We start from the raw sequence: 23,203 nt of genomic DNA, 5'->3' as shown, positions 1-23,203 counted from the left end.
TCTTCTCAGGAGGAAGTCATGAGATTTAACATGTGGTCCAAATAACAGTTATATATAAAAATCTGTAAGAACAGTTTATATAAAAACCAAAAAGTTACACCAAACTTCCATTAAAATGCCAATAAACTATTCAATGAAGCTGTAGCTAAAATTCTAAATAATGAAGTACTTGTGTTTTTCTTTCCTAATGCACGCATCTCCCCTTCTTTCTCTTATAGGCATGGAGAGTAGAAAACTGATTTCTGCTACAGACATTCAATACTCTGGCAGTCTGCTGAACTCCTTGAATGAGCAACGTGGCCATGGACTCTTCTGTGATGTTACTGTTATTGTGGAAGACCGAAAATTCCGAGCCCATAGGAACATTCTTTCAGCTTCAAGTACTTACTTCCATCAACTCTTCTCAGTTGCTGGGCAAGTTGTTGAACTGAGCTTTATAAGAGCAGAGATCTTTGCAGAAATTCTCAATTATATCTATAGTTCTAAAATTGTTCGTGTTAGATCAGATTTACTTGATGAGTTAATTAAATCAGGGCAGTTATTAGGAGTTAAGTTTATAGCAGAGCTTGGTGTCCCGTTGTCACAGGTTAAAAGCATCTCAGGTACAGCTCAGGATGGTAATGCAGAAAACGCACCTCCTGAAATACAAAAATCAAAAGATGAATCCCAAGAAAATGGGGCCACTATAATGCCAATTATAACAGAATCTTTTTCCTTGTCTGCTGAAGATTATGAGACAAAAAAGATCATTGTTACTGATTCAGATGATGACGACGATGATGTCATTTTCTGCTCTGAGATTCTGCCTGCAAAGGAGACTTTGCCGAGTACCAACACAGTGGCAGAGGTCCAGCCTAATCCAGGCTCTGTTGCTATTTCAGATGATGCACCTTGTGTGAGCAATAGCTCTCCCCCTTTAACAAACATCACACCTACTCAGAAACTTCCTACTTCTGTGAATCAGGCAACTCTGAGCCAGACACAAGGAAGTGAAAAATTGTTGGTGTCTTCGGCCCCAACACATCTGACTCCAAACATCATTTTGTTAAATCAGACACCACTTACTACACCACCAAATGTCAGTTCTTCACTTCCAAATCATATGTCTCCTTCAATCAATTTACTTGTACAGAATCAACAGCCACCAAACAGTGCTGTTTTACCAGGAAACAAGGCCAATGAAGAGGAGGAGGAGGAAATTATAGATGATGATGATGACACTATTAGCTCCAGTCCAGATTCCGCTGTCAGTAATACGTCTTTGGTCCCACAGGCTGAGATCCCCCCAAATACCACTTTTGATGGATCATTGATACAGAAGATGCAGATTCCTACTCTTCTGCAAGAGCCAGTTTCCAATTCTTTAAAAATTTCAGATATAATTACAAGAAACACTAATGATCCAGGTTTAGGATCCAAACATCTAATGGAGGGTCAGAAGATTATTACTTTAGATACAGCTACTGAAATTGAAGGCTTGTCAACGGGTTGCAAGGTTTATGCAAATATTGGTGAAGATACTTATGATATAGTTATCCCTGTCAAAGATGACCCTGACGAAGGGGAGGCCAGACTTGGGAACGAGATACCAAAAACACCTAGCAGTGAGACAGCAAATAAACGTATGAAAGTTAAACATGATGATCACTATGAGTTAATAGTAGATGGAAGGGTCTATTATATCTGTATTGTATGCAAAAGGTCATATGTCTGCCTGACAAGCTTGCGGAGACATTTTAACATTCATTCTTGGGAGAAGAAGTATCCTTGCCGTTACTGTGAGAAGGTCTTTCCTCTTGCAGAATATCGCACAAAGCATGAAATTCATCACACAGGAGAGCGAAGATACCAGTGTTTGGCCTGTGGCAAGTCATTCATCAACTATCAGTTTATGTCTTCACACATAAAGTCTGTTCATAGTCAAGATCCTTCTGGAGACTCGAAGCTTTATCGTTTACATCCATGCAGGTCTTTACAGATCAGACAATATGCATACCTCTCTGATAGGTCAGGCACTATGCCTGTAATGAAGGATGACGGTATTGGATATAAGGTTGATGCTGGGAAAGAACCTCCAGTAGGGACCACATCTGCTCCTCAGAACAAGCCCATGACCTGGGAAGATATTTTTATTCAGCAGGAAAATGATTCCATTTTTAAACAGAATGTAACAGATGGCAGTACTGAGTTTGAATTTATAATACCAGAATCTTATTGAACTCCTTTGAAATATCAGAAAGTTTTGGTTTGGATTTAAGGGTCAGGGCTTTCAGAAGACCTGTAAAACAAAGGTGAAAACAAGTTCATTTGATCTGCCATGTCATCTGAAGGTAGTCTAGTTGGATTATTTGTTCATAATTTTTAGAAGCAAATTATTCTGAAAGTTTGAATAGAGGTTGAGAACTTTCCCCTCCCCCAAGTATCTGTTTATATAGTTAGCTTTCAGCACATTTAAAAGAGGCAAAAAAAAAAAAAAAAAAAGCTTGGAGAGATAGTTTCCTGAATAGAATTTGAATCAGTTTGAATGTTCTTTGAAAATAACTGGAGTTATTAGCATACCCTAGTATATCTTGCAACTTTCCCCTTCCGCGTTAGCACTTTACTGCTGAATTCTCAATTTTCTTATTATTGAGACTATAAATGTGTGTTGTGTCTTGTATATGGCATAAAGAGTAAATGAGAACTTCTAAAGTTGTCCTGGAAATTTTCAGAGTAAGTCTCTGCTTGGTTGTGTATTTTGCTAACCCAAATGGATAGCAGCCTCCTGCCTCCCACCCCTCATGAAAATAGCTGTGCAGACAAGTTTCTCACTTGAAGAATGAACGAGTTTTAGCTAATTAGAATTAAACTTCACTTTTATCACCATAGTCTCGAAAGACTTTGATGCCTGGACCACTGTATATATATACCTTTGCAGTGTGGTTTCTATGGGCAAAAAAGAAATCTTTGTAATGCAGACAGGAAGAGATTAAAAGTTTTATCATATTTGCTTTAAATTCCGTGCTCTTATATGATAGAGACAGAGAATTGAAGTGAATGGAGATTTCCTTTTTGCTCATTATGGTTAAAAAATATTCCCATGAAATTTTTCAAATTTTGAATCTGAACACCACCAAACTAATCTTTATGTATGCATCTTTATAAATGACAAATTCCATAAATGAGACTCTTACATATTTTGGGTGGGAGGCCACTGGCATGTATTTTTAAATGTTCATATTACTTAGAATCTCTAATAGGAAGTTTTTATTTGACATAGTTGAATCAGATATCTAGTATTTTCCTTTCAGGAAGACCTTTTAGGTTTTTACTCCTAAAATAAGTTCCATTCCATCTGCAAATTGCTGCAGTATTATAGCAATCAGAAGCTATACAAGGAAGTTAAATAGGCTTGTTGATTCCCATTTATCTTGAGAACAATGAATACCACCTTTCTCCCTTTTAAAAAATGACACATGTTTAAACACTTAGAAAATAAAGTCAAAACTTATTGAAGTGCCAGTACTAAAAGGGAAGCAGGTTGGAACAAATACATAGCCTAGCGTTTATAACAGATTGACTTGTTGAACTTCTGTAAATTTTTGCAAAGGAAGAAAATATGATTAGATACTGAAAAAGATTGTTGTGCATAGTTATTAGTCCTTTGTAACCTTGCTTAAGTATTTCTTAATTCAACATAGATATTTTCTTTCTCCTTAATGATGTATTTTTGAAAATAGTCTATTTCTTGACTTTGAACTTAAAGCTTTAATCAGTTTCTCATGTATACATCATCCTTCTGACAGGAAGCTAGACTTGAAGATAATGATTTCAGTATTTCTTAAGATGGTAACTGAGGGTATCAGGCATCAGTGTTTGCAGTAATACAAGGAGAAAGAAAAATAATACAGTCCGTTGCTTACCAAGGGTTAGAATGATGTGCATCTTTTATGTTTTCTGTTCTGTGACTTGAGACTTTAAGACCATTTTGTAAACTAATCCTTGGAAAATTTTTAAATGACCATACAGCTTAAAAGTCTGATCTCTGGAATTGCAATATGTTTCCTTTGTGTATATGTATTGATAACATTACTCTTTGACTATAGGGTATACTCTGAAATGTTTTCAGTGGAAATTTGTTTGTTTCATTTATGCTGTTTCACCAGTTAGACATAATTCAACAAGTGTAAATGATACTTCAGTCCTTTCAGACTTAACTGCTAACTTCCTGGATGGCTCAGATGGTAAAGAGTCCGCCTGCAGTGCAGAAGACCTGGGTTCTATCCCTGAGTCAGGAAGATCGTCTGGAAAGGGAATGGCTACCCACTTGAGTATTCTTGCCTGGGAAAGTCCATGGACAGAGGAGCCTGGCAGGCTACAGTCCATGGGGTTGCATAGAGTCAGTTAACGACTGAGCGACAAACACTTTCACTTTTTCAATAAAACTTGGTTTCTACAAGGCCATTATGACAAACAAAGAATTCTATAATGGAAAACTATCCGTTCTGAATTATCTTGATACAATTATTTGCTGCTGCTGTGCTCTAAGTTCTGAGTCTGAAATTTCAACTTTGCCTACTGAAGGTATCTTCTAGTTTTTTGGGAGGAGGAAAACTGGAAAATTCACTTTAAATTGTATTTTTGCCAGAAGACTCTTACTTGAACGTATGTCAGGGTCTTCAGTTTTTTTAGAAGTCTCTATATCCAAAGTTCAGAATCCATGTGGAATACTCTCTGGGAATTAAAACCCTTCACTCCCAGTGTTTATGGGGTTGGAAATGTGTAGCAAGATGCTGTTCAAAACCTGTCATGGTGTTTTCCTATTTTATACTTAGTTTTCTGGCAGTTGAACTCTTTTTTTCATTCATGTTGGCTTCAGATTTGCTCCTATGCTAAATTACCTTTACATATTCTGGATAGGAACTGTTTGAAATAGCAATTTGTTCAAAGAGATGACAGAAAATGAAAGTGCTCAAACTAAGCAGATTTTTATATGCCATAGCAATCTTGAGAGATTCACTTTAAAATATATTTTATTATTTTGCTGGTAATGATCCCCCACATACAACCACTATGAGGAATCGATGCTGCATTTTTCCCATTGTACCAAAAAGATAAAGGTAAAAATGGTAAAAGTTTTTTGTATTGTCAAGGCGTGCATACTCTAAAGAATTAAATACTAATTCAACAGCACTGGCTTTCTCACTTCTGTCAATCATATGAAACTTGTTCATTTCCACCCAGTGCTGTAATGTTCATACTTGTACAGTCTTCCCTGTCATGACTTTAAGTTCTACTTTTCATTAACCGTTACCTGATATTAGTTCGTAGAGCTTCTTATGGCAAAAATAAAATGTTTTAATTCTGATTTTTTAGTGTCTTTTTTTTTACAAGATGATCTTTCATTAATTATATAGACTATTCTGTTGTTTTTCAATTTTTATAGCAGGAGACTGGAACTATATTTCTGATGACAGTATGATAGAATTTCCTGTTAGGTTTTATATGTTGGTTAATTGCATGCCCATTATATCTTGAACCACAGTAGTCAGAAGTGAGTCACCTGCTATCAGTTGCTTTGGAGCATTTGTGATACTTCTGTTGATTCCATGAAGACACATGTAAGTTGATAAGGAGGAGGATAGTTTTATTAATTTGAAACATCACAAAAGCAGTCTGGGTTTCCAACATGGCAGTGATACAGATTTTAAGCAACATCCAGTTTACACAGGTTCTGGATTAATATTTTAATTTTTCATGCCCAGTTCAATACTTTAAAGCAGAATTAGGAATAAAGCGGTAAATATTACAAAATGCAGTCAAGGTACATTTTGGAAATACAAATTCCTTCATTACAGCAAATGTTTTTGCAAAAGAGTAAAGCAGCAAATATTAACTTTTCTAAGGTAACATGCAGTTGTTATAATTCAATGTAATAAAAAAAGAAGCTGCTAAAATTAAGTTACAAAATCTATACTGTTTCAAGTTATTTTGTAAAGTAAGAAAAATACATAGAAATGAGTCCTAGAATCTTAACACTTTAAGAAATGTGATAAATGTAGGATATACTGTGTAATGGTGCCTTTTAAAAAATTAAATACTCATACACGTTCATTAAAGCAAAATGTAAAGTGTAAACAGCAAGAAATTTCATTGAATATCACAAGTTGACATTTGTATAGTAAGTCAATTGGTTATTAGTCCCTTTTTGAAATCCAATAGAATTTTAATATGCTCAGAACAGTAGAAAATAATAGTGTTATATAACGCAAAAAGATTATAATTGTTCAGATTTGAAATTCAGATGAGACATCATTGGTGATGTCAAAAGTTAAACTGAATGTTTTGCAAACATTTACTGTGAACAGTGAGTGCACTTGTTGTGCCGTGAGAATTCTTGATGGCTGGGTGTCTACAAGGTAGATGGGAGCACCAGCATTTGCCTGCTACCTCTAATCCATCAAGTTGGGAGGTAGCGAAATTGGCTGGAAATTTTTCCTGTATATGTTCTGTCTAAAATACAATAGCCCTGTATTTTTTTTTTACAAGTGTAGGATTATCAATCTTCCTTTAAATCAATTCTCAGGTTAACATAAGATCGCAATGAAAGTGTTCATTCTGAAGTGAAGGCATGGGTGCCAAAGTGTTAAATTCATCAGGTTGAGGTTTAAAGCTATGTATAATTAAAAGAACTGTACAAATACCTACCACAATGTGCCAGATGGATTTTAAATCTACAATAACACTTAAGAGTTTGTCAAGTTGGCTACATTTGAGGTTTTGCAGACTTAAAGCGGCATTGTAACACTTCCATAATCTTGAACACTGTCACGATTGGTCTCAACAGAAAAAAGGACCAATTAGAGCAGTGGCATTAAAATACAGATGATTCTTTTGGGGTAGGGTGCAGGATACGTGCGGTTTGCTGGGGTTCAAGCACAATATTTGAAGATTAAATAGTCACAAAGATTAGTGACAGTTCAAGAACCTAATCTAGCATTTTTAAAACTCAGTTTTAACAGTAAGATTTCTATCTCCCACAGCAAATGCAACATGTAGTAAACCGCTGTTTTCCTAAGTTACCTGATGTATAACTGGGATCTACTTAAAACATCTCACATGCTGCTCTGTCTATGTCAGTGCTTCTTGAACAATCAATCCTGTTCCCCACTACTCGAAGGAATATTGCACTTTTCCCTTTGGGAGGTACCAATCACAAAAGCTGAGCTGAATGATCACAACAGCCATTTTTACAATACAGAGTAGAAAGGAGTAAGGGATATGGCCAGCTTTTTTCAGCATCAGACACAAGCAAACAAAATCTTAGCCAGAACTCTCTGCATTGGAACTACCGTGTAGAGCCCTAGCTGGGAAATTTTCCTTAGGGACTGACTTTAGTGGGAGGGAAAGAGAGGGCCTCTAAGCCAGGCGCTTCAACTGAGGTGCTAGGGTGGCAATCTGCCAAGGGTGAGGACAACACTCCTTTTACACCAAGTGAAGCAGATGGCAACCACGCTTCTGTGGCCTATAGAGGTGGGGCCATAGGGTAATGCAGGCCCAGACCAGACACGCTTCTTGCTGAGATGGCTCCCCAGCCTCGTGCTATCCTGCTCAGAACTGCTGGGCTCAGCCTGGCCACCCCTCCTCTGCACTAATAACAAATAAACTTCTTTCCTATCTTTCCCTAGCCTGGCAGGCCACTGTCAAACTTTATGTATGAGTCACACTTTAAATTTTGTACCCTACACACTTCCACTAAAGCAGAAATACAAAAGCCACAATAATCTCAACAGCCAGCGGGCATTCCTCTTTAGGGGCTGTAAGGGGGTGGCTTCTCAAAAGGCGGATAGTAAGGTGGAGAGTAACGGGGTGGAGCACTCGAGGACCACATGTAGCTGGGCGAAGGCGAGGCAGACTGGGGCTCATCAGAAAGTCCAGAGGGAGGGGAGGATGGAAAGACACTGGAATGCTGTGCAATCAAAATAAAACATCAGTTTCCACCATGAGGTTGCAATTCCCCAACATTAGTCATTATTTAAAAATGAATATGGACCCAGTGTGTTCCGGTTTGGAACAACCAAGAGCCCCTAAACCTCGCAGGGTTATTGAGGGCCATGAAACGGAGCTGGTCCAACTTTCTCTCTCAGGCTGCAAAGCTCAGGCAGAAATGCCTTGGAATCCTCTTCCCCAGCCCTTTGGACCTCTCCGTCAGTCAGTCATCCTGTTGCTCCTATTTCTGTGTTATTTTGAGGGGGCTTCCCAGGTGGCTCAGTGGTAAAGAACCCGCCTGCCAATACAAGAGACATGGGTTCGATCCCTGGGTTGGGAAGATCTCCTGGAAAAGGAGATGGCAACCTACTCCAGTATTCTTACCTGGGAAATCCCATGGACAGAGGAGCCTGGTGGGCTACAGTTCATGGTATCATAAGAGTTGGATATGACAGAGCAATGGAGCATGCATGGTACTTGGGGAAGGGAGTGAGATATGGGATTAAAAAAAAAATGCCCAGTGAATCAGCATGTTAGGAGTCAATCTGCCACTTCTCTTTCCCAGCCAGTGTATACCCTTGACCCTGACTTTCCTGCTCAAGGAGAGTTGGCCTGTTTTGGTCACTGCTCTCTTCCCCAGAGCTCAGAACAGTGATTGGCAAGTAGAAGTTGCTCAATCAATGTTAGATGAGTGACTAAGACTTCAGTCACTTATAGAGCACAGAAGATGAACTTGGCATGTTTTTTATAAATAAAATCTATTTTCAGAGACTACAGCCACATCTTGTGGGTACCGTGACCTTGCTCCAGTGGTGGAGCTTAGCTGAGGCCTGAAGGCTGGAGGGGTCTCCAATAAAAGCCAACGAATAGGGCTGTAAAATGGCAATTTTCTGTTGTGCCTTAGCTCTAGGAGGAACTGCTGTATTTTTTTTAAAAAAAGACTCACCTATACCAAAATTTCTCAAGAGTTCAAGTGCTGTTTGGGGAGGTCAATACCTTTACTTTGTTCTGCTGGCCAGAGTCAAAGTGGTTGACTGTTTAGTTGTTAAGTCATGTCTGACTCTTTGATACCCTAGGAACTGTAGCCCACCAGGCTCCTCTGTCCATGTGATTTCCCAGGCAAGAATACTAGAGTGGGTTGCCATTTCCTTCTCCAGGGGATCTTCCTGGATCAGAGGTCAAACTCACGTCTCCTGCTTGGCAGGCGGGTTCTTTACCACTGAGCTACCTGGGAAGCCCTGGAGTCTAAGCTGATCATGTTACTTCCAGGCCTAGAGCAATCTAGAGTCAGCCTTGCCATGAGGTGTCTGGAGCCTGAGACCAGTTGGCTGATTCTCCTTATCCCCAGTCCTGACTTCCATACTCCTTAGAAAGGGGTATCCTGGTTTCTAGGTCTTGCTTTAGACATTGAAATCTCTGTCTCCTACCACATAATGTCAGGACTGATCCTCCCCCACCCCATCCACCCTTTTGATCTGAGAGAAGGAATGACAGGGTCATAGAAAGCCTTTAAAGACAAAGAAAAAACTTGAGGGACTTCCCTGGTTATGTGGTTAATGCTTACAATGCAGTGGTTAATGCTTCCAATGCAGAGGGCACACGATTAATCCCTGGTTGAGGAACTAAACTCTCACATGCTGCATGGTGCAGCAGCAAAAAAAAAAAAAAGAAAAGATAAAAGAGCTTGAGGCAGTTGACTTGAGACAAACCAGATTGCTTCCAAAAATCTCCAAATTTCTTCTCCCTCCAGGAAGAGATATGCTTCCTTTGACATTGATCTCATGATCCCTCCTCTCTCTCCCTCCTCCTCTGTTGCTTTTGCGGTCCTCTTAAACCAGAGAGGAGAGCAAAATCCCACCAGGGACAAGATCTCTGTGTCCAGGGATGTGACACTCTGCCTTTCTAAATCTCACTCCAGGACAGAGTCAGGAAGCCAGTTCTCTGCCCCCCAGACACAGAAGGGAAAGCAAGTTTCGAAGGTGGAGCTAAAGGCCATTCTGTCCTGAGAGGCAGTAACAGGCTGCTGGGGGCAGTTGTAGACTTTGATCCTAAGGAGGGTGGTATAGCCACCTTGGGTTTTCACCTCTGTTTCCCGTGAAGCTCAGTCGTGTCCGACTCTTTGCGACCCTATAGTCCAATGGAATTCTCCAGGCCACAATACTGGAGTGGGTAGCCTTTCCCTTCTCCAGAGGATCTTTCCAACCCAGGGATTGAACCCAGGTCTCCCGCACTGAGGCCAGATTCTTTACCAGCTGAGCCACAAGGGAAGCCCAAGAACACTGGAGTGGGTAGCCTGTCCCTTTTCCAGGGGACCTTCCTGATCCAGGAATCAAACCGGGGTCTCCTGCATTGCAGACAGATTCTTTACCAACTAAGCTACCAGGGAAGTTTCCCGTATAAGAAGGTATTTAGGGGGATGGGGGCGGGATGCCTCTCACTGCCCTCTGATGATGCTGGAGTCTTAGGGATAAATGGCAGAGCGAGGGAGCTGACTGGCCATAGTCCACCCCCCGCCCTTGGGATGGCGGGGTGGGAGGGGGTGGGCACCAGCATGCAGTTTCCTAGCAACAGGGAGGCACCTTGGGAAAGCTTCGGCTTTGTTGCAGCTGGGGAGCAGGCCCAGTGCATTTAGTTCCTGCCTAAGACTTGACTAACGGGACAGGACGGCCACTCAGAAGAACAGAGCTTTGAATCCTTTCGCACCACAAAGCATGAAAAGCATGAAAAGCATCTAAATAGCCTACTGCTGGGCTCTGGGCTTCCTGAGCTGCTTCTGAGAGGCTGAGGTGGCTTATCGCAGGGACAGAGGAGGTGGAAGCACCCTCACAGACACTCCTCTCCAGCCCCAATCTGCCCCTCCCTCTCCCACTTCAATCTGCCCCTCCCTGCCCCAGGCGGACCCACACTCTACAAGACCCATGTGCATTTCTACCACCTGTGCTTCTCTCTTCAGAAGTGCTGGGAGGCAGTGACTCCCTAAAGAGCCCTGGAACTGGCCGGGTGATGAAGGTTACACTAGCAAAAGATGCTCTGTTCCAAGGGTAAAATCCAGGGTCTCTTGGTTCTTTGCGTTCCCCCTCTGTTTCCGGCCCAGAAAGCAAACCCAGGAGAGACAGAGAGAAGAGTGGGAGCAAAGGGAGGGATCAGAAACAAGAGAGAGGAGGAGAGGCAAGGAGAAGCTTGGCAGGAGAGGAGAAATAGAAGGCTGAATGGCGGTGGCAGCCTTCTAAGGTTGTCAGTCACCTGCTCCTATACCATCGCCCCCAAGACGACCTCCACTCTCTCATTCAGTAGGCCCAATTTATAATGGATCCTTTTCAGTGGCTACCTCGAAACCCAGTGTACCCTTCTGTGATTTAATAAAGACTATCCACAGAGGCAGTGGCATTTTGCAAAGGCTTTTGTTTTAAGCTAAACTTGGCAATTCACCAAATGGACAGGACAGGGACATGGTTAGAGTGAAGTCGGGGTTCTGGCCCAGTAGGTCAGACTGGAATCGTTAAGGGATTTACCCCAAAGCTTGCTGTTGTTGTTTAGCCGCTAAGTCAGGTCTGACTCTTTTTCAACCCCATGGACTGTAACACTGCAGGCTCCTCTGTTCATGGGATTTCCCAGGCAAGAATACTGGAGTGGGTTGCCATTCCCTTCTCCAGGGGATCTTCTCACCCAGGGATTGAACCCACATCTCCTGCATTGGGCAGGTGGATTCTTTACCACTGAGCCCCCAGGGAAGTGGACCCCAAAGCTACACAGGGTTGAATTTCCCAGCAGAAGTAGAAACTGATGTTTCATACCCTACAGGATATGGACTGCCTAGCTACCTGGAAGTGAGTGCAAGGTACAAGAGAAGTGAGTGCAGGAAGGTGAGCAAGGAGGCACCGACAGCCTTGGCTTCAAGTCCAAAGTCTGCAAGAATCCTGTTTCTCCAAGCTCAGCCCTCACAACATCCTCAGGGCCACCTGACCAGACCCACGTCCTCGATCCCATCTGACCACAAGAAATGCTTCCCAAGCTTCCTGACTGGACAGCTACCCAACAAGGGTGTGACTTCGCGGGGTTAAAAGAACACCCTATAAATCTCATCAGCCTCAGGGGTAAAAAGGGAGAGAGAAGTCTTCAAAGTGACATAAATAGTTCTATTTGGAAATGATCAAATTGGGGAAATCATTCAGAACAAAGCCCAGAAAGGTCCATTTTCCTGCTATTATTTGGGCCCCCAATACAATCTAAGAGAATAAGGGAGCTCTGGCTTTTTGTTGTTGGTGTTAGGTCTGTGCTTCTGCTGCTTTTATTGTCAGAGCTGGTATGCATTTTGCTGACTGCTTTCCATTTATCTGGGAACACACCAGATGGCCCTAATCCTCCTGGCTTTCTTGGGTAAAGACTGGTATTTCCTTGTATGAAATGATAAGGGACTGGAACTTGGTGAACAAAAGAAAGCTCCATTCAAATACTAAAATGAAATGCTTATAAGTTCTAGAGGGAAACAAATACCACTTAAAAACATATCCCTTAGGGATCTCCCTGGTAGTCCAGTGGTTGAGAAACCGCCTTCCAATGCAAGGGACACAGGTTCAATCCTTCGTCAGGGAACTAAATTCCCACATGCCAACATGCCACGGGGCAGTTAAGCCCATGCAACATACCTAGAGACGTCCACACAGTAACTACAGAAAGCCCACGCACCTCAAAGAAGAGCCTGTGTGCTGCACTGGGGACCCAGCAAAGCCAAATAAATCAATCATATCCCTTAAAACCCACAACTTTAGAAAGTCTCCAAAAAGGAAATATAAAAGACAGCTTGAACCTCTGGCAAGAACCAGGAGAGGTATAAGAAGTGGCCCAGCAGTCCTTGGAGTGGGGAGCCATGTAATCACATGGTAAAGGCGAGTCAAGAGAACCTTTCTGAGTAATGATTATAAAGTCCATAATATAAAGCAGTAAAACATGAAATATTCTGAAACTAACTGGGGAAAAAATTGATAGTGTGCTCAGATTTACAGCTTCTCCAAAGAATCCCCCAAGCCAGCCTCTGGCCTCAGACAGACCTGGATGTACATCCTTGTCCTTGCTGCTGCCCCTGAGCATCCCCACTCAGGTCCTCAGACTGATGTCTTAATGCAGGGCCTAGGTCTCACTCAGTCGCTACATCCACAGCTCCAAGCACATGGGAACACAGAGTAAACACTGACTGAACTGAAACTGACAGTCTGGGCCACCATTGACACTGGGCAACCTTGTTTTCATGCCTGGGATGGTTTTTTATTTATTATTTTTTTTTGGGGGGGGGATGGTTTTGAATGAGTAATGATGGACAGAAAGATAGCTCCATTACATAAACAGGGACTTCCTATCTTAAGAGTTTGCAGCAGCCATTACTAAGGGGGTTACTGTTCCTACTCCAGAGGTTTGTTATAAAGTGAAAAGTCCAAAAACCAATCTAATCAATATAATTTGCTTCCATATAAAAAAAAAATGGAAGCAGCCTCTTGGGAGCCATGCGTGGCCCCTCTATCCCAGGATGACTTTTGGTTATGGATGCCTCAAAGAACGGTGACCCTCTCATGCTAGGTTCAATGTCCCTGAATTCTCTTAAAGGATTCCTTTTTGCCCCTGTCACTATTGCAATTATCTATGCCCTTTCAGAGCCTATTTGTGTTTTCCAGTCTATATTATCTATTCGGGGAACAAGTTCCCTGAGTTGTCTACCTGTGAATACAGTAGGCTTTAAAACAAGTTCTAACACTTTCCCCAGGCTTTAATGGATGCCTCTTTGTGCTGGTGCTATATTTTATGACAGTGAACAGTCCATGTTCACACTATAGAGACGTATTCCTATTGCAGTATAGAGTCCTAGACCTGCCCATACAGTGTCTAAATCAAACCAAAGTACACTTTACTCAACTAAATGGGGAGGGTTTTCAGTTTCAATGATTTTGTTAATCTGAGGCAGAAATTAGGTTTTCCAAGGGCTCTGTTTTTCTAAACTGGCTGGTGAATTGGAAGCACCCCTAAACAGTCATGCTTTTATGTCCCCTTGGAAAATTCAGGACTCTTAGTCAATAGAATGAAATTCATTATGGGTTTGCCTCCTTTCAAAGGCATTTCCCTGGTCCCCAAATTTTGAATTAACCAGATTTGAGTGGAATCCCACTCTTCTGTGGTCCGGGGTTTATAATCACTGTAAATGCCTAAAAGACCATTTCGTTTATTTTCCTGAAGTGTCTAGTTCAGCGCTCTGCCCACGTACAATGAATTCCCTTTAATGAAGTACCTTTGGGGTTCTGTTTTTCTGTGCTTCATCTTAGCTTAAAAGGAAAGTGGGAAAGTGCAAATTTGGTAACACTATTTCTGACCCACATGATAACAAGGCAAAAAAATTAAAAAGGAAGGGAGAAGGGTGTTATAAAAAAGATTTTCTCTGTACAGTCCCAGTTAGGAAGTCTAGAAAAAAACAAGGGACTGCTTTCTCATTACAGATTTGATTCAAACCCTTGTGTGACTCAGCATGTCCTTATGCTATGGAACAGGACTAGACAAGCCTCTTCCTGTGGCAGAGAAATGGAAAAAGCCACCATTGGACAGGGGTCTGTGGAGACGTACTCATGAGTACCTCAGGGGAGGTCAACACCACTTGGGACATCTAAATCCTATCTCCTCTCCCCCTTTCATCTATCACTCTGTTGCTTCTCCTCTTGTGTCTTTCCCAGCCTCCACCATCACTGCCTTATGCAGTGATGCAGCTTACGCAGTCCTTAAGCTTCATGGGTACCCACAGGCCACGGGATGGAGAGCCTGGCTACCTGATGTATATTAGGAAGGATCCATAATTAGGGAGAGAATAAGAGAGGATGAGCGAGAGCAAGGGTAACAGAGAGTTCTTTTTTGTCTCAAAACGTACCTGAAAGTCATAAGCAGAATAAGGTGGCAGGTGAGGAGGGCTATGGTAGTAGGTGTTGTAGGATGCCACTTGAGGACGAGCATAGTAAGAAACAGTTGGATGGGCATTTTCAACAGAACAGTTCAGCGCTGGGAGAGTTGGGTTCTGTAAAATCAAAAACAATATAAATGTTCATCACTAGGGGAATGGTTAAATAAACCACGGGACATCCATACTACAGAATACTATGGAGCTGTTGATAAACGATGATGTGCACCTATAGTTCGTGACAGGGAAGTTGTCCAGGATATATTAGTAAATATAAAAAACAGAAACAGGGCTTCCATGGTGCTTCAGTGGTTAAAAATCCGCCTGCCAAAGCAGGGGATGCAGGCTCAACCCCTGGTCCGAGAGGATCCCACATGCCACGAGATAACTAAGCCCAGGTGCCACAACTGCTGAGCCTGAGGGCCTAGAACCCAGCCTCTGCAACAAGAGAAGCCATAGCAATGAGAAACCCACACACCACAACGAAGAGTAGCCCCTGGTCACCGCAACTAGAGAAAGCCTGCACGCAGTCAAAGATTAAATTTAAAAACAATGTTTAAGAAAGCAAGCCACTGACAAAACTATGGAGACAATAAAAGATCACTGGTTGTCAGGAGCTGGGATTGTGAAGGATGAACAGGCAGAACGCAGAGGCTACTTAGGAGAGCGAAAATACTGTTTGCAGAATGATGGATATATGTCATTATACACCTGTCCAATAGAATTCATTTGTCCAATATTCTATGTCCCATAGAATTACAACATCAAGAGTGGGCCCTAAGGTAAACTATGGACTTTGGGTAATTATGATGCATCAGTATAGATTCATCCTTGCCAACAAATGTACCACTCTGTGGGGGATGTTGATGACGGGGGAGGCTGATAATAGGGAAGGCTGTGTGTTGGGGAAGAAAGTTTATGAGAAATCTCTCTACCTTCATCTCAGTTTTGTTGTGAATCTAAAATTGCTCTAAAAATAAAATCTTTTAAAAAGTCACCATGTTCTATTACTATAGCATAATCCCAGTTTATGTAAAGACCCAAACAATTATATATGAATATACACTTGTCAATGAAATTAATCTGGAAAGATTCACAACAAACTGTTAGGTATGGCTGTCTCTGGGGAGGGCAGCGGTATTAGGAAGTAAATGGGGACTCTTTATTCTCAATTATACAGCCAAAGTTTTCACAACTACTATGTATCACTTGTGTCATTTCCCCACACTGACTATTTTGAAAAATTCAAACCAATAGTCGAAATCTTTGACTTTCAAAAACACAAAGAAAACAAAGTTGAGACCCCCCCCAATACAAAATGTCAAACCAACAAGACTACTGCTCTCTCTGTGACAAAAATATGATTATCATGAAGAGTTTGGAAAAACTGTAAGGATTCTTGCAGACTCCAACCTCGCTAAGGAGCTCGCAGGCACACATGAAGGTATTCACTTTGCCTCAGCCCTGTGGGCTGGAGGCAAAACCTTAGCACAGACACCAAGAAAGACCAAGTAGAGTATATTGATACCTCCCCCCCCACCACCACCACACACACACACATTTTTGGGAAAATAAAACAATGCAGAAAGAATTTAATACCCTTTTTATAACATGGTGGTGTGTGTAGCCCTTCAAGGGTTAAAGCCAATCTTGTCTAGGATGAGAGTCTGGATTTCAGTAAGGCCAAAACACTGCTAGAGGAAGTCAGCACTGCTCATGAGTTCCCAAGCAGGACTGTGCCTAATGAGTGCCACATGGCTCAAGGTGTGGGAGAAATGTCCTTTCCATGGTCCATGTCATTGACACCCCCTCTGTTCGTGCGTATAATGTAGAGCTGTCCACAAAGTCCATGTGTCTTGTTTCTAGTTGTATCTACTCTGCGTTAACGGTGAGCAGAAGCTTCCTCTCAAGTGATGAAAATGTGTGGGCAGGCTTTGGCAATGGCACAGGCAACCATGTTGGGGTGTTGGCAGAGGAAACTCCCGTAGAGCAAGTTTCAACACAGTCTGTTGCTCTCTTCCTTGGAGTGGGTTACTGTTTACATCTCTAGGAGGTTTGAAGAGCTACAAACCTCAGTCATTATGATGCTGCTCACAGACAACCACAGAAATGTTTCTCAGCCTCTCTCTTGTGTGGGAGAGGGCTGAGGTCTTGACCATTCCAAGGGCTGGCTTGCATTACAGAAGCAGAGTGTTCAGCAATGCCCTTACCTCTCCACCAGGATTCCAAGAAGAAATGTCACTTCTGAGGAAGTCCCAGAAATCATGTTCCCTCGGCCTTGTGCCAGTTAAAACCACACCCTCCAACTCTTGCAAAACGAAACTAGCTCTTCTATGCAAAGAGAAGGCTTCCCAGGTGGCTCAGTGGTAAAGAACCCACCTGCCGGTGCAGGAGGTACAAGGGACGCAGGTTCAATCCCTGGGTCGGGAAGATCCCCTAGAGGAGGAAATGACAACCCACTCCAGTGTTCTTGCCTGGAGAATCCCATGGACAGAGGAGCCTGGCAGGCTACAGTCCGTAGGGTCACAAAGAGTGGGACATGACTGAGCACACACACGCAACCACAGAGAAGCAATTGGGGAATATAAACTATCTAGAAAAGGTGCTTGGTGTGTAGCAAGGCTGGGGGTCCAGGATCCTCTTTGAAAGGAAGTTGAATATTATAGAGAAAGAAACACAGGGGAAAGATGAAATAAGCACAGGAGAGCCACAGATGAGAGGTGTGGAGGATGTAGAGAAAATGGACAAGGTAACAACAGAGGCTGAAAGTGTCAAGGGGGGTGAAGTTGGGAGTGGGGCAGGGAAGGAGCAAAACGGATTGCCCAGAGCATGGTCTGGGTACAGGTTTAAATTCATAATTCTGATTTTACAATAAATCTGGGCTCTGTTTCTATTCGTGTGTGTATATAGGAATGTGTGTTTCTGTACCAATAATTCTGGGGCTTAAGTTATGAGATCCCCACTTCTGATGAGTAGCAGTCTGAGCTCCAGTGAAACAAACGGTGATTCGCAAGCACAGGAAACGTGCTGTGCTGTGCTAAGCTGCTTCAGTTGTGTCTGACTCTTTGTGACCCCATGGACTGTAGCCCGCCAGGCTCCTCTGTCCATGGGATTCTCCAGACAAGAATACTGGAGTGGGTAGCCATTTCCTCGTCCAGGCACAGGAAATGGTCAAATCCATCTCACCAGGATAGAACTGAGTCCTTTCAAAGACAATGATTGTGGACTTTGGAAAGAAGACCACTTTGATTTCTCCCTACTTTACACCAGAGACACTAAATAGCAACAAATGGCAAGACAGTATTACTTCCTATGATTCATCTCAAGTTCTCATATTTTTGAGCCACAAACACTGTGGTCATCCAACATTTCTTTAAGATCCTTGGCACGAAGCCAAGGGAATGAAGACGTCCTTTTTCCTTTCAGGCTCCCACAACTCTGGAAACAGTGCTCTGAGTTGATCCCATTGAAGGCTGCCAGCTCACAGCCTTTGGCTCCTGGCCTCACTCCTCAGGAATGCCTTTCATCAGCCAGCACCTCTGGGCCTCCCTGAGGCCCCCAAGGCATTCTACTCAGGGTGGAGACACAACACCACGAGGCATCAAGCATGTCTGGACATAGGCCAAAGATTTTCTGGTAGATGTTCCAGGATTTTCTACACCATGTCTCATTTTCCTAAAGCGATCAAAACAATGGTTCCTCTTTGGTGCCCTGTCGTAATATATAGCTCATACTTGCCCTCTCTTGTCATGAATCAAATCTCCTGCCTCTGCTCTTTGCCTTCATCTTCTGTTTTCCCCACTGGCCCTCGACTGGGTTCCCAGGCCTGGCACTGGATGAGGCTCAGGTCTTCCCTCACTCTCCTCCTCATTTCTCAGAGAAGCTCCCAACAGTTGGAAACAACTGGCTTTTAATTTTTAAAATTAAAGAAACTAAACAAAGGAGGTGATGTCTGTTAAAACACCTATGGAACCAGAAAGGGCTGGCCGAATGCTCCTCAGGGGCAGGTGTGAGGGAGCGGTGGGAGCAAAGGCTCTGGCATTTGACACACCTGGGCTCCACTCCCAGCTCTGCTATTTAGCCCTGGCAGGTCACTTGACTTCCTGTGGGCCTCTTTCCTCAACCGTTAATGGTGGGAGTTATACTTCATGAGGTAGTAGTAGTCGGGGAGGAGCAGAGAAAGGAATTGTGCAAAAGCCCTTTATAGAGAGGAAAGAGGCCATTACTGCCACCTCTCAGGACAGACTGTCAACAAACCCCTTACTCCCCTAGAGATCAAGGGTCACAGTGAAATGAACAGTCCACATGGTACACCTGAAACTAATATGCTATAGTAAGGTCAACTATACCTCAACGATTTTTTAAAAAAGAGCTCAGAAATAAATCTATACATCAATGGTCAACTGAGTTGTGACAGGGGTCCTTGCAGGAGCCCCACAGAGCCTAGCAGGTGGCCGCCAGTCACTCTGCCTCAGGGTGCTTGGCTGTCCATGTCTCAGAGCTCAGAGAAAATTCAGAGAACCCTTAACACCCATCGGATGTCCCATCTCAACTCGCCAACCCCAACCAGAAGCTTCTCTTCGTTTGTCCCCTGGGGAAAACTCTACTTGGTGCTCCATGGTGACCTAAATGGGAAGGAAATCCAAAAAAAGAGGGGATATATGTATATGTATAGCTGATTCACTCTGCTGCACAGTAGAAAGTAACATAACCTCGTAAAGCAACTATACTCCAATACAAGTTTTAAAGAAAAGGGTAACGTGCATTCTTTTCTCCTAAGAAGCTCCAACCCAGAAACAGCTTTTCTGAAGACTCTCTCATGCCAAAGCTCCGTCAGGCTCGAACTGAGAGGACAGCCTTCTCCCTCCAAGCCGCTCCCACCCTAGCCCCATGCCTCCACCAAGCTTAGGGCTTGAGCTCTCCTGACTAGGAGAAGGGGTGTGGAAATAATAAATGCGTGTATGCGTGTGTGCTCAGTCACAACTGCTCTTCACGACCCCATGACCTGTAGCCCTCCAGGCTCCTCTGTCCATGGCATTCTCCAGGCAAGAATATCGGAGTGGGTTGCCGTGCCCTCCTCCAAGGGATCTTCCCGGCCCAGGGATCGAATCTGCGTTTCTTGCATCTTCTGCCTTGGCAGGTGGATTCTTTACCACCGAACCACCTGGGAAGCCTCATGTATGAGAGAGGGAGGGGAAAAAGACAGACAGACAGGCTGGATAGGAGCAGGGAAGACTCTCTGGCCATAGGGTCAACAGCAGGAACACTCAATACTACCAGTCAGCCCAGTTCTACTGGGAACTTATTGCCACAAACTACAGTTTTTTCTCTTCCGTGGTCCTTTTCCACCTTTCAGTTTCCATTATTCATCCTTTTGACAATCCAGGCCCAAACTACAAACTGACTTTAAGCCTCCTGTTCCTCAGCCACCCCGCAAATGGGACAGAAACAGCCAAGGGCCTAGGGGTTATCTGTGTCATTCCTGGGGTCAAAGGAAGCCCTTTTAAGACACAAAATAATTTCGTAGACATGGGTGGGACGTTCCTTTAAAGCAACCCTACTCAACCTTGGGGCTTCCCTGGTGACTCAGCAGTAAAGACTCCGTAGGCAATGCAAGAGATGCGCAGGAGACGTGGCTTCGATCCCATGGGTTGGGAAGATCCTCTGGAAGAGGGGATGGCAACCCACTCCAGTATTCTTGCCTGGAGAGGAACCTGGCGGGCTACAGTCCATGGAGTCGCAAAAAGTCAGACACAGCTGAGTGACAGAGCACGCATGCAGTGTAGCCACAGACTGGAATCACCAGGAGGGCTTTTTTAAAAGTACTGCTGCCTGAGCTTCAATTTAGACCCATTAAATTGGCATTCTGGAGGAGTGGCCCAGGCCGGCAGGTTTTGCTGCCGTCTATGGGGTCGCACAGAGTCGGACTCGACTGAAGCGACACAGCAGCAGCAGCAGGTGATTGTATTCTAATAGGAGGCCAGATTGAGAACCAGAGCTCTAAAGCTATTATCTCCAAAATAGAGATAATTAGAGATCAAGGTTTATTAAATAAACAAACAAAAGCTTTGAAATGCTTTAAAAGCAAAAGAGGGAAGGCCCCCAGGACTATGGAGGACTTCCTGGGTGCACATTCACAGCCACGTGAATATGGACAAGCAGCTCAGCCTGAGGCTGGGCTTTCACTTTCACTCTTTCTGGAGAAACTGCAGGAGGAAATTCCTGGGGAGGGAAAGACAGCCATACTTCTTACCTGTAGCTAAAAACGTCTTTCCTTCCAGCTCTCCCAAAGTCTGTAACAGGAAAAACTACCCCAAAAGATTTTCTACTAAAAGTGTGTGTGGGTTGAGTGGGGGTAATGACAGGCTACGTTTACATAACCAGCATGAACCCCACCTGTCCCCAGAATGTGCATCAAAAACACAGGCAATGTCTCATGTTAACAAGACATGTTTGCAGGCTGAGGACAAGACCTGGCTCCTTTGACTTCAGATGTTTGAAGGCAGCTACATTTTCTTTCCTTTGGCTGTGCCACATGCCATGTGGCTTGTGGAACCTCACTTCCCAGACCGGGGATTGAACCAGCGTCCTGGGCAGTGAAAGCTCAGAGTCCTAATCACTGGACCGCCAGAAAATCCTGCCCTCCCCGCCCCCTCTAAGGCAGCTACATTCTTGAAGCAACGGTTTCTGTTCCTCCCTTCAAAACGTGGGTCCCCATAGCCCCACCCGCTGAGCCTTGCCCCACCCTTTACAGGAAGAGGGGCCTCGGTGGAAATTTGAAGTCACTTCCTTTCTTACCATGTCCTTAAAGCCCCCCAGGACAGCGGCAGTGATGATGCCCAGGAAGAGGCCAACGATGTTGAGGATGGTGGCAGACCAGAGCAGGTGGTAGAGGTGGATGATATCCTGGCAGCTGCTGACGTCGATGTACTCGTAGTAGCCACCGGTGATTTCTACCCGGCTGGAAGGGGAGAAGGGCACCCAGTCAGTCTCCAGGGAGCAGGCTGTCCCCCAGGGCTTTGGCTACCACACAGCCCAGTGAAAAGACAGGGGCTCACGTGGGGCACTATCGTAACAGACACGGAAGCCAAGAATGCACTTGGGGTTCAAGATAGTATAATGAATCAAAGTGTCACTTCTGTTTATCCCCCTCCCCCAAACCCCTCCTATCTGCCAGAGAAATACTCATTACCATCGCTAATGTTAATCCTAAATGACAATTATTAATACCTGCTGTGTGCAGGCACGGAGCTAAGCATTTTACAGACATGGATTCATCACATCTGTGCTACTATGGCAGCTCCTAGTCAACAGGTGTCTATTAAGATTAAGTTAAAAATTCAGTTCTTCCGTCTCACCAGGCACAGGTTAAATGCTCAATAGCCACACTTTTAAGGGTCACGCTAGTGGCTGGTTACTATACTGGACAGAGCATTTCTGTCATCACAGAAAGTTCTATTAGACAGCACTGTGAATCCTTACAATATTCATGACATAAGTATTAGCCCCCATTCCCATTTTACAGATGAAGAAACTGAAGCACAGAGAGGTTAGGAACTTCCTCAAATTGTAAGCAGTAGAGCTGGGATCTGAATTCAGGCTTCAATGATTTCAGTATTTCCTTTCTCAAAACAAAACGAAATGCCAACAAACAACGTCCCAATAAAGTACTAAAGCTGAGTTCCTGCACAAAATCTGAATAGCGCCTCCTCAGAGAGACCTTCCCTGACCACTCTGTCCAAAGATAATCCCCCATCCAGCCCCATCATTCTCTAGCCCACTACTTTCTATGAACTGAATTGTGTCCCCCTCTGAAACTCATATACTGAAACCCTAACTCCCAAAGTGACTGTATTTGGAGAAGGGCTTTTTAGGAGATAATAAATTAAGGTTAGATCATAAGGTCTAAGTACAGGATACTGTTAAGTGCTCAGTTGTGTCTGACCCTTTGCAACCCCATGAACTGTAGCCCACCAGGTTCCTCTGTTCATGGAATTCTCCAGGCAAGAATACTGGAGTGGGTTGCCATTCCCTTCTCCAGGGGATTTTCCTGACCCAGGGATCGAATCTGAGTCTCTTGCATCTCCTGCATTGGCAGGCGGGTTCTTTACTACTAGCGCCACCTGGGAAGCCCCTAAGATCTAAGGGTGGGGTCCTAATCCGATGGGATTGGAGGCTTTTACAAAAAGAGGAAGAGAAATCTCTCCACACATTTGCACACACTGAGGAAAGGTGTTACCTGTTAAATTAATTAAACAAAAGTTCCTGTCTTTCTGGACATTGCAAATTAGTTTACAACTTGGCCAC

At 43.6% G+C, this 23,203-nt stretch overlaps 2 protein-coding genes across 2 annotated transcripts in view; one reads left to right on the top strand and one right to left on the bottom strand.

Annotated features, from left to right (window-relative positions):
• The first annotated feature begins 220 nt into the window (after positions 1-220).
• Positions 221-2,218, top strand: ZBTB33 (zinc finger and BTB domain containing 33). The gene has a single exon (XM_052663457.1). It carries the CDS (start codon positions 221-223, stop codon positions 2,216-2,218), a length of 1,998 nt encoding a protein of 665 aa, XP_052519417.1.
• Positions 2,219-7,789: 5,571 nt separating this feature from the next.
• The window catches only part of TMEM255A (transmembrane protein 255A), a 45,989-nt gene continuing 30,575 nt past the window's right edge, over positions 7,790-23,203 (bottom strand). Inside the window, exons 8-10 of the mRNA XM_052663459.1 lie at positions 21,695-21,857; positions 14,870-15,013; positions 7,790-7,948 (exon numbers count right to left, since the gene is read on the bottom strand). Coding sequence (XP_052519419.1) covers positions 7,790-7,948; positions 14,870-15,013; positions 21,695-21,857 — 466 coding nt within the window. The remainder of the gene's footprint in view (positions 7,949-14,869; positions 15,014-21,694; positions 21,858-23,203) is intronic.

This window comes from Budorcas taxicolor, chromosome X, assembly GCF_023091745.1.
Source record: "Budorcas taxicolor isolate Tak-1 chromosome X, Takin1.1, whole genome shotgun sequence".
In the NCBI taxonomy this organism is placed as follows: domain Eukaryota; kingdom Metazoa; phylum Chordata; class Mammalia; order Artiodactyla; family Bovidae; genus Budorcas; species Budorcas taxicolor.
Note: the sequence above shows the minus strand (reverse complement) of the source record. Positions and strands in the feature narration are given on the sequence as shown.